At 46.8% G+C, this 11,459-nt stretch overlaps 1 protein-coding gene across 10 annotated transcripts in view; it reads right to left on the bottom strand.

Annotated features, from left to right (window-relative positions):
- Positions 1 to 1,195: 1,195 nt before the first annotated feature.
- Positions 1,196 to 11,459, bottom strand: part of RBFOX2 (RNA binding fox-1 homolog 2) — a 170,707-nt gene continuing 160,443 nt past the window's right edge. For 5 of the 10 annotated variants that reach the window (XM_059472216.1, XM_059472215.1, XM_059472217.1 and 2 more), the window contains 3 exons: positions 9,652 to 9,740; positions 8,662 to 8,734; positions 1,196 to 7,543 (listed from right to left, as the gene is read on the bottom strand). In XM_059472216.1, the coding sequence (XP_059328199.1) occupies positions 7,499 to 7,543; positions 8,662 to 8,734; positions 9,652 to 9,740 (207 nt within the window). In that variant the 3' untranslated portion in view covers positions 1,196 to 7,498. Of the gene's footprint in view, positions 7,544 to 8,661; positions 8,735 to 9,651; positions 9,741 to 11,459 lie in introns of those variants that run through there. The other 5 variants (XR_009418488.1, XR_009418490.1, XR_009418487.1 and 2 more) reach the window with 4 other exon arrangements.

Below are 11,459 nucleotides of genomic sequence, written 5' to 3'. Positions count from 1 at the left end.
GGATCAGCCATTTTACAGCTTTGCCGTGAAACAAGGGTAGGCTGGAAGACCTAGAGCTCCTTTCCTGTGCCTCTGAAGCCTGCCTCTGCAACACCTTCTCCCAGCACCGCAGAGCTTTCTTTCAAGACCTTTCCCATTTCCACTGATGCAGAATCCCTTAACCAGCTTTTCTTCAACCATTATTCAGCCCTGATTTCCAAGCATCTAATTTTAGCAGCCACTGTTGAACATCCTCTTGAGTTATTGTTAGAATGAAATGAGGATCATCTGACAGGAACATATCCTTGGTAAATACTGGGAAGGAATACTTAAGGAGCTAGCACACCTTCCTGCATCATAATCGACAATCCTACTGCCCAGGGACACACCTTATCCCACCCTTTTTGTTCCTGGTACCTTGCATTTCCAAAAGCAATTAAAGCACCAGCCTCAACTGTACTAGGCATATTTGGCTGTGTAATTTTGCTCAGTTATTGTTTCAATAATCACTTTCAATTAGCCACAGGGATTTATTATTTGCTATTTTTAGGATCATTTCAGTTTTAAAGGCACCTGATTACACAGATCTATATTTGCATGACATCTTTCACTGGAGGATTTGTAAGTACTATGTGGAATGTGAATGAATTTCTGCTTGTCTGCAGCAATGCTCTTTTTACAAACAGGACGACAGGGGCAGTAATTAAAAGACATGTCCAAACTCCCAGAGGAAATTTACACTGACAGAGGAACCCCAGCTTCCAGCGGTGGGTGTTAACTATTACACCTGTGCTAACACAGACAGAGCAAGGTTGGCCACACAGGCACTAAAGGGGATGCAGATATGTAATTTGAAATGGTTGTCCCTCCTTCCACATTAACAGGCTCAAACACCAACTAGGCTTGAAGAGAAAAAAAAAAATTAAAAAAGCTTCTTATCCAATACCAAACAATTGGCCCTTCTCTGCTAATAAGAAGCAATGGGAAAGAATGGCAGGGAAAGGTGTGGATTTTCTGAGGTCGGAATAGGAACAGATGGGGCTGGGATTTTGCCAGCTTGAGTTGCCAAGGCCCTTTATCACTGCTAAGAAGATCCAAGCTCCCAGCTCGTTCTTCACACAGCTTCCCTTCTTTGGATTTTACCTGCCAGGGCAATGCACCAGCGAAATCCATCCAGATGTGCTGAAAAACAAACAACACAGGGGAGCCAGCAGACTGGTGTTTCTCTCTTTTATTTAAAAACAGTGCTTCATTACCATTTGCAAAGGGTTAGGAAGGGTTTCCCCCCTTGCTTAGAGTTTATAAAAGCCAGCAACATGATCAATAATTTATACACATGGATAGTAATACAAAAAAAAGGAATAAAAGCTAAAGATCTAACTACTCCAACCTTCACAATTCCAGCTACTTGATAATAATAGGAATAACCCAATGAATACTGTATGGTCTGAAAGCTACTATACAATATGATACTTAACGAGGGAGGGCGGGAAGTTAAAGGCTGTCACAAAGCCCTGGGATGCAGATACTGCTTCTCCAGAGTCAGCAGGGAAATGGGACCCTGGGCAAGCGGCTCGGGCGTCCTAGGAAATGATCCAGGGGAAGGGAACGCATCCCCTCGGGACGCGCCCTGCTCCCCGGGGTACCTGGAATGGGAGGTGCTGGGGAGACTGCGACAAGGGGCAAGTCTGTTGCTGCCATTGGAGGTGCTGTGGCATCTCAGCCTCGCACTGAAAATCTCCAAGTCTCAAAGAGATCAGCCTGTGAGGTCAGTAAAATACTCCACCAGCTCTGTATCACTCTATAGCCCTGGTTCTCAATTGCTATCAGCCCCAGGTTTTAGCTCCAGCTATTTACAAGCAGGATTTATCATATAAAAAAAAACCAAACAAACCAAAAACCAAACAAAGCCTAACAAAAACCCCAAACAAACAAACAAAAAAGAAAACCCAAGGAAATAAAACAAAACGAAGTCATATCCCCTAGGGTAAAAGAGGATGATTTTGTCACTTGATAATGCAGCCAAATTGAGCTGCCAAAACTACAACACTCGCACACACAAAATACTGTGAACAGAAAAAAATAGAAAAATATGACCAGAACTGAGACTACTAATGTGGGAGGCCTGATTTCTGTAAGGAATTTACTCCTCAGGGAAGCAACAAGCCTCTCCACCAGCAGAGAACTGGGAATCTGGCAAGAGATTTATTGACCCACTTCAGAGCATCAACAAAAATTTAAAAAGAAAAAACATTCCTAACATTAACGGGCATTTTGCTGACTCTGACTGCCAGCCAAATGAGTATCTTGATGGACGGCTTTAGACACCAGCAATCTCCTGGTGAAATCAGGCAAGGTTTTTGGCTGATGCATTCCTGCTCTATCACAAGTTGAGAGGCAGCATGGGAAGCTGGTCACCTGCACAATCCTGGGCCAGCTGCAGCCCATGGCCCCAACAGGACAGCCACAGGCAGAACTGGCAGCCCCAGCAAGAAGCTGTCGTCCAGGGTAAGCAGTGGCAACAGACACAGGACTTGGCCATGCTGGGTCCCGTGCAGGCTGCCACTGATGCAGGCACTGCAGAGGGATGGGGGCTCTCCTGACAACTCCTGGCTGGAGCAAAGCAGACCAGGCATAAACCCCACAGCCTACTTGCAAAGGGCCCCATTTCACACTCTGGCTATCAGACTCCTGCTTGCCTTGTTGACTGGAGTTTTCATTGTAGAAGAGAAGTTTACTGGGGTTGGAGGGTGGAGAGGGCAATCAGTAAGGTGGGGATGCAGGGAACAGGCTTTTCAGACATTAACATCACCAAAAATAGTGTTTTATGCAACAAAGAATCAAGTCTCACTGGTGTATACTACAAAATGTTTGACATTATCCAAGAGCATGTCAAAAATAAAAACACAAAGAAGTTTACATTGGATGTTCATCTTGTTCACTAGGTTGGTTCTCCCCCCACCCTCCTATTTTAAAACAGTGCAAACAGGTAAAACACTTTAAAAATCACCCCTCTACACCAAGGACAGCATTCCCCCACCCTGCCAGGCTGGAGGGTCACAGGCAGCAGGTCCTCTGCCAGGCAGCCTGTGTGCTTTCCCTTTGGAGCTAGATTCAGCAAAAGCACTCCCCAGAGCTGTTGTTTGGGTTTCCCTTTATTAAATTCCTAAGTGCTCCCCAAACCTGTTTTCCACTTGCCTCCATCTTCGTGGCTAGGATGGGAAGATAGAGATAGGGATGGGCTGGGGAAAAACATGGGTAGAACTGGGAAGCTCTGCTTTGTATTCCCCACCGAGAGAGTTCTGGGTGCTGGAATTGAAAGCCCAGCAGCCAGTGTCTCTCTTCAGACAGGGAAATGGCTTCATTAACCGTTCCACAACCAGCACTCAAGCCAGCTACTCAGAAATCCCTCCTCAGCTCTCGCTGTACACTTCACATCCATGGATCCCAATAACAGGTAAGAACAGGGATAAACTTCAACTTCACTTTAGGGACAGGGAAGCAAAGTCTAAAGTAGCAACATGACTGCCCCACAGGGACCCTTGAGGGGTCACTGACAGAGCCCTGTCTGAAACACAGGTCTCAGACTCCAGAGCCAGTGCTCCTCACTGGGCAAATCTGCTCCCTCTCAGGCACTGGAACAGCCAAGCCATAGCTATCTTTAAACATGGCTTTGTCTATCTGAACTCATCACACAGGACCCACCTAACTGCTTAACCTGGGAAAAGCTGGCTACAGTAGGCTCATACCGAGCTCCCCATTGCCTCCAGGTCCTGTCATGGCTTTTCTTAGAAAAGCTAACTCACCTACAACAGTGCAGCCTCCCACACACAGGGACAGGAGAACAGTTTGCCAATGTGCTGGGCATCAATATAACTTATTCCCAGCAGAGAATATGCTATACCAGTAGTAGTTACTTTATACCAGCACAACTGTAACTGCAAGGAAATACAGACCAGCACATTAAATAAACCAACTCTTCAAACCAAAACTTCATCTGGGTATCATCGTGTGCTGGCTGGACCTATTGCAAGACAGCACAAGCAGCTACAGTTAAAGATACTTTTTTTTTTCTCTGCATCAAGAGGAATCCCAGATGCCACCAGACTAGAAGGTGACAAACAGCAAGCTATTTGCCAGGCTGCCTGTGCAGTTCCCCTCAGAAAGTCAAACCCTGCTTTGCAAGGGACCTGTGACTGCAGACCCATCGCACGGACAAGCACTAGCTGCCATCATTCTAATAAGCCAGGGCCCAGTTCAATTTATTAAACGTAATTAATTTTGCATAGGGAGATATAGGCTTTGTCCTCACTTCTTCAGAAAGCTGGATATAGCCACACCTTGGCTACTCTGAAAGCATCTCTAGCCAGTTCACAACACATCAGAGTGAAACTGGAGCTGTTGTTCACCAGCACAGAAGAAAGGCTGAAGAGCTCTCCTGTCACACACAACACTCACTCAAGAAACCTTGCCATGCAAGTTTTTGGGAGGTCTGGTGCTTTGGACACCTGGAACCAGTGAGCTACCTCTAGCCCCTAGCCATGCAAGTGTCCCGGTGTCCCCTCTGCAGCTCAGTGCTGGGAGCAGGGAGCCAGGCCATCAGCAAGCCCCCTCAGGGGATCCTGCAGCATTAACTATGGAGCCACAGAGACCCCGGCTGCTTAATGCACCAGAGAAGCCCGGCAGGGAGGGACCAGAGCAGGCCAAGCTGGGATACAGGAGGAATCAGGCTGGAAGGTCTCAGAACACGTATTACTCGGAGATCGAGGGAGCACGGCCCCCCAAAGTTTGGGTGCTTCTGCACTAAACCCCTCACATTCCTCATATCCTTGGCCGGGCTGAAGCTGCCATGCATAGATTCTGCCAGGAGGCAGAAATGGGGGTGGCCTCCCCATTCCCAGGGAGGCCAAGTGGCAGGGGGGATTGCAGGTGGCACTGCCAGGGCAGGGGAGGGCACTCAGGGTGGGAGAACCTGGCTTTTGGGGAGCCGCAGTCAGAACCAGCTGAACTGAATGTGGGAGAGGGGCAGTGGGGGAGCAGCTGCCCCAGGGACTCTGCAGAGGCTCCTGGGCTCACAGCCTGAGGAACTGCCTGCAGCAAGGGAAGGGATGGCCTCGCTCAGGCCCTCCACCCACAGTGGGGAGAACAAGTCCAGTAGAGGCTTTTGCTGCATCCCAGCTCCACAAGTCTCCTGGCTGCTCTGCAGTGGAAATAACTCCCCTTGAATATGACTATCTCTACCACAAGTCCTCCCTCTTCTACCCCAACTCAGGCAGTAAAGACCCCCAAACATGCCGAGTCTCCCTCATTTCCTAGATTTTGTGAAAGCCCCAACACCCTGTTCTCCCCCTCCCTATTTTCAAGCTAAAGTATTTATATACAAACAACAAAAAAATTGTCATAACAGTAACAAACCAAACTTTGGCTTGGGAAAAAAAAAAAAAGTAAAAAACCAACAATAAAACCAGGAAAAAAAAAGGTGGCCAACAGGCTGGCAGTTTGGTGTCCCCTTTATCTAGCAATTCCTCCAGAAAAATCAATAGCTTCAGGGTCTCTAGCTTAACTAATGGTGTCCCCATTCTTCCCATTTGAGATGCCTCCACTCTGCTGTGCACAGAGAGGCTCCATGTATCACTGGGGAAGAGCAAAAAATGTGTGGCTGTGTGTGGCTGGACCAGGACACACCCCCAGGAGCAAGACCTCTGCTTGCTGATGTTGCTTAGTGTTAAATGCAGGAATTTTCCTATTCTGTATCAGTGGTGGATAGAAAAGCAGGTGTTCGACAGGAGCTGGAGAGGCTCCACCAACAAATCCATACTCTGAGCTGCCCTTCTGAGGGCAGGGGCCCACCCCAGCACCAATGCATGGAGTCGAGGCAGCCCAGTACAATCACCCTTCTGCATCTCTCCAGCTTGCAATTAGAGCTTGCCTCTGACCACTGGGTTTACTGGGAGCACTCTACGAGCCAGCAGCTGAACAGGGAGATCTGGAGAGCAGCAACTCCACATCACATCACAGCTCACAGTCATCTAAGTGTGCTGTCTTTGAAACACAGCGAATTCTCTGTCTGTGAGAGCAGAAGGGAGATGGTCTTGGGAGGTGTGGACCTCTCAGCTAAATAGTTTCTATCCTTCCAAGTCTTCTAATATGTAGTGTCTATATGGACTCAGCAGACCAGGTGCACAACTTTTTGTGAGAAGCTGGGCAAACAAACCCAGGGGCTCCAATGCAGCTATGGAAGGGCCTGAAATAGCTTGTGGTAAGAAGTTCCTATGAATTCAGAGCTTGCATGAACTGCTTCTGCGATACAAAACTACTTCAGGATCACATTTAGATACAAAAGATCCTCTTCCCCCACACAAACCCACAAGCTTGTCCTTCACCTCGAGCAGCTTATGCATGACTGGTTTTTCCTCACTCACGTTATTTGAAATAGATTACTTGCAGAAGCACCTAAGCAGCCCAGGATGAGCAGCAGCAGAGCCCCTGCAGGCTGGGCCTCAGAGCATGTGCCACGCTCGCCTCTTCTGCTCGCTTTCTTCCTCTGCAAGCTTGCAGGTGCTTCACCTCCCCACGTTTAATCACTTGCTGTCCACAACAGAGGTACTCTGCATGATCCTGCACTGCATCTGCCACCCCTCAAGGAATGAAGGGGTGGAAAGGGACAGCAAGAGAGAAAGATCTTCAAAAGGAGGAATGAAAACTATGACAATTACAGCCACCTGCAGCAGACAAAAATCAGTAAGTAAAAGTTCTGTGTGTAGGGAAAAGATCATCCTTATCAAAAACTCCTTTCAAAGTCTTGTCCCCTATAGAGCAGGTAACAGCTGAAGTCTTTGGGCAGGTTGAGGGACTCTTCTCTTGCGAAGTCTAAAGTTCTGACACTGTTGAAACTGTCACAAACCTGTGAGCATCAGATGGTGATAGAAACAAAGAAAGTCTCTGCATTTCCCCCATTTCCAAATGTAAATTACTATTTCCCACCAGCATTCAGGTCCCAGCCACAGCCAAAGAGTGCTTCCTTCTGCAGACCAGAAACACGGCAGGTGGAGACTTCTCCCTCACGTCCTCCTGTCTCACAGGCACCAAGCACCAGACCCAGGGAAGTAACTCTGGCTGTGTGTTCCTGATTAATTGCATGATATCAGCTTCTAACAGCTTTCCTTATCGCTAATCGCCTTTTCCGTGATTGGTAGGATAAGCTATGCACCAACATACAGACACGGAAATGCATTATTTTTACCACAGTTAAAAAAAACCCAAAAATGAAAACAAAAAACAAACAAACAAACAAAAAAAAAAAGCACAATCTTTGGAACACAAGAATTAAAGGCAGAAATTTAAAGGAAAAAAAATACATATTTGAAGAACATAGTGAGGTATAAAAAAGTATTTTCTCTTTTTTTTTTTTTGTTTTTCCTCCTCGACTTGCTATAGAGTTCCTCTACTAGTAAATATTGCAATAGCCAGGCCTCATGAACTGGGGGGGCTGTCCCGCTTGCAGGGGGCTCACGTCACTTCAGTAGGGGGCAAATCGGCTGTAGCCACCTCGGTATAAACTCGCCTGCAGAAATGAAATGGGAGAAGAAAAGGTTGTTAGGAGGAGAACTGTGAAGGGATATCCAGGACAGCACCCAAATGCTTCTGGAAGGACATGTCCTGGCACTGACCCACCACCATGAGCACCTCTAAGAAGCAAGAAAGAACTCTGCCTGCAAAACCAAAGATGTGGCTCAGGAGGGCATGCTCATGGCCAGCCAGCTGGAGGTGAAGTTTGGCAAGTCTTGCTGGAAGGGAATTCAGTACCAGAGTGGGGACTCACCAGTCCTAATCTCAAGCCAGTTGTCCAGGCTGCCTTTAGAGACTGCGGAGACCAGGACTTCTAGGATGCTCTTCACCTCACCTCAAGGTAAAGGTCTAAAATAGATATGATGACTGGGTATCCTATAACTACCTGGTTTTCCCTCATTGACCCTAAAGAGAATCCACATGATGAGCTGAGGCTGAAATGGAGTTGCTACACTGCAGATATCTATTTTTAGGTGTCTTTTTCTCTGAGCACATTTGTATTCCAGCCTTTGCAACAACACAGATACTGCGCTGGCTAGCAGATGGGCAAGCATGTGTTTTCAGCAAGCTGCTCCACTCCCCTCCGATGCCAGCATACCTCATCCTGCCCTTGCATAACTACTGCTGGCAGGCAGGCAGGCCACCGCATCCTTCCACTAGAGCAAGAGGGAACCAAGTGAAGCAGCTTTGCTTCACTTGCAAGATGTCACAAGAACAACTTATTCCCTTGCTTTCCTAGAACTGAAAATGGCAAAAAAAGGTATCCTGAATCTCTAACTATTGCCAATTTTTGCTCTATGTATCACCTCTATACAGTTCTACTGATTCACCAACAGTGCTCTGGCTCCTGGCAGTTCTGTTTGCTATTCCTATTTTTCATGGTACTAGATGATGTGCAAGATCAAATAATAACTGGTCTCCTACAGCCTGGCTCCTTTATAAGTGTACACATAGACATGAATGTGGAACAACTGGGAACACAGCATTGCTGCTAAGGACCTCCTCCCTCAGCAAGAAGTTTTTCTGGGTGGGTGAGGTTTCATTGCATGATACCCAGTGGCTGTTCCCCATGCTGGAAATGAGAAACAGCACAAGAAAGAAAATCCCACTTACCACAGCGCCAACTCCGTAGCTAGCGGCAGGGGCAAGGGCATGGTAAGGATCTGCTGTGTACACCCTGCCATAACTGAAGAGAGGGAGAAAAGATATAAAAAGAAAAAAAAAGTCACTTGGGAGGGGCAGAGTAATAGCTGTCTGACCACAGGTAATGGAAGCAGCAGCATGCCCTTGCACACACATGTATGCATCCATGCACACACCGGCACGCAGGCAGCTCCTCTGCAGAGTGATCCTATGAGCATGCTGCCATGCATTGTATGAGATGGGCAAGAGAACAGCCTGCCAGGAGGAATGTGGCACAGGCCATGAGCCTGACCTGCAGGAAAGAGGTCAGCACCTTTGAAATGTCAGCTAGTGCATCCCTTACCTTTGTGTTATTGTGTGATGCAGTTAGGGACCAGAGGGACTGCTGGCACTAGTGCTACTGGCACAGTAACAGCTGCTGAATGAAAGCACTGAGGGATTCTCCACTATGGCAGGAGTATAACCTTTAATGTGCTAAGATTAAAACACAGCCTCACTGCACAGGCAATGAAAAATCTTAAGGCAAGCACTCTGATCAAGACAATCCTTTGTATCTATTCAGAGCTGCATGCTAAAGCATCCTAGAGCACTGCATGAGCTGAGTCATTTGTACTTTATGACGGGGAGAGAAACGCACCCAGTGATTTAGTAGCCTGCCCAAACCCAGATCTCCAACTGATGCTGTAACCACACTGCCTGCTTTGTGCAGAGAATCACAAGGATAGGGAGGAGGCCAGGATTTGTGCCTGCTCACATACACTGAGGGCAATACTGTCCAGGAGCAGAGACAAATCGTGCACTCAAGTCTTCCGTGTTGGGCGGTGCATGCATGTGTGCACATGCGAGTGCAGGTCAGACAAAGAAATGGGGGAAAGAAGCAGAAGTTCTGTGATGGATCAATGCTCCTTGAATCCCTGAGCACAGCAAGCTAGCCCCCATGGACACCTCTCCCTTACATACCCATCGCTGTAAGCTGCTGCAGCGGCTGCAGCGGCCGTGGCTGCTGTTGCAGTAGCAGGCTGTGCATATCTGTAGGCTGCATATCCACCCTGCAGGAGAGAAGAGAACTGACTTTACAGATACCTGTCCACCCATAGAGAGCATTAAAAAAAATATTAAAAAAAAGGCACACACGTCACAAGGAAAGGAAGTGTTTCAAACTGCATCAGCTCCCATGTCATGTCTATCACAAGCATCACCCATTAACTCATGTATATTCCTTTCCTTAGAGGGACCAGGGAGGCCCTTCCATTATCCTCTTTAGCAAAAGGAATAGACTAAAGGAAGACTGAGCATTGTTACAACCCTAGAGAAAATGCAATTTGGCATGGAGGAAATGGAAACTAGGAAAGTCTCGGAATCTTGCATGCAAGGTACTTTTTATGACCCCTTCCTCTTAAGCAGGGGAAATCAGAGGTGGACACTTTCTATAAAGTATTTTAGAAAGGGAACCATTCAGAGAAATTCCTACTTTGTTTTTTAACCCTCTCTCTTTTACAGCCAGGAAAACCCAAAGGGCTAGAATTTAATTGGATCCACATGAGCAAAAGTAGCAGTAGTCAGAGAAGGTGAAAAGTAATCAGGAAAAGATGGTCAGAGAAGACAGTCTCGTTGGTTTCAGGGCTGTCAACAAGCAAACTAATATTGAGGCCAGCCAGACTGTTCTCCCCTCCTCTCCATACAAGAAAGAAACAGGTCAAGAGAATTATGCCAGAACAGCCTGTTCTGCTGCTGTATTTCTGCCCATGCTACACACCTGTAGCAAAGGTGATCTGAGGTAGTTACTAAAAATGTACTTAACAGCTGTGTTGTCAAAATGTGAATTCTGACTCAGAGAAGAGCCGTGAGTCTCCTCCTGAAACTCCCACAAGGAGCTCTTGGGGCAGAGCAAGGCCTGCAGTACTGGAAGACCAAGGCCAGGCACCTTTCAGATCAGGGACAAAGGTGGCATAGCAGGCAGCAAATAGGGCTCTGAAGCCCTGGTTGGATCTTTATTGTATTTCTGAACACTTTTTTTAACCTGGGGGGAAGGCCTGGTAAATGAACCATAGTTTTGACTTTCTAGAAACACAATGAGCCATAAAAAACATCAGAAAATTCCAGATTGCTTTTGGCTTTTATTTTTTTTTTTCTTCCAATTGACATTTCAGGGTTTGAAGGACCAGAAGGCAGAGTTATGCTCTTCACCTCCAGAATAAGCTCAACATACCTCTACCACTTCTTCCCTATATATCTTTTGCATACGTGTAACTAACTAAGGGTACAAGATCAGCTCCACTACAGAACTGTGTCTTTGCTCAATCTGAACCTGGGTAGCTTTTAAATTAGAAGTAGTGATTTTAAATTAATATTGGTTTCTTTCATGTGGCCTGCATTAGCCCTGTGAAGGCTGACGTGCTGTCCAAAGCATGTTTGCAGATCCTTTCCTACTCCAGAGAAAAGGGAGTTGCAGCCTCTTCAATCTTTTAGTTAACAGGAGAAAAAGCAACACAGATGTAAAAAGCAACACCTGTGAACCATCACCACATGGCCTGGAAAAGATGCCATGTTACAGTTTAGCCCTTTTAATCTCACCTGGCTGTTTCAAATCCTGCATTGTGGACTGATGGCTGGGGATGTTTAGCTTGGTTTGGCCATGCTATCATTGTACCACCATGTAAAACATGACAGAGGCCAGGGGAATGAGGTGCAGCCTTAATCCAAATACAACCTTCATTAACCTCACCAAATTAAGCCAAAACTTTGTATCAATGCCATTGCAGTATTCC

Source organism: Ammospiza nelsoni, chromosome 5, assembly GCF_027579445.1.
Source record: "Ammospiza nelsoni isolate bAmmNel1 chromosome 5, bAmmNel1.pri, whole genome shotgun sequence".
NCBI lineage: Eukaryota > Metazoa > Chordata > Aves > Passeriformes > Passerellidae > Ammospiza > Ammospiza nelsoni.
This window is presented reverse-complemented; position numbering and strand designations above follow the sequence as displayed.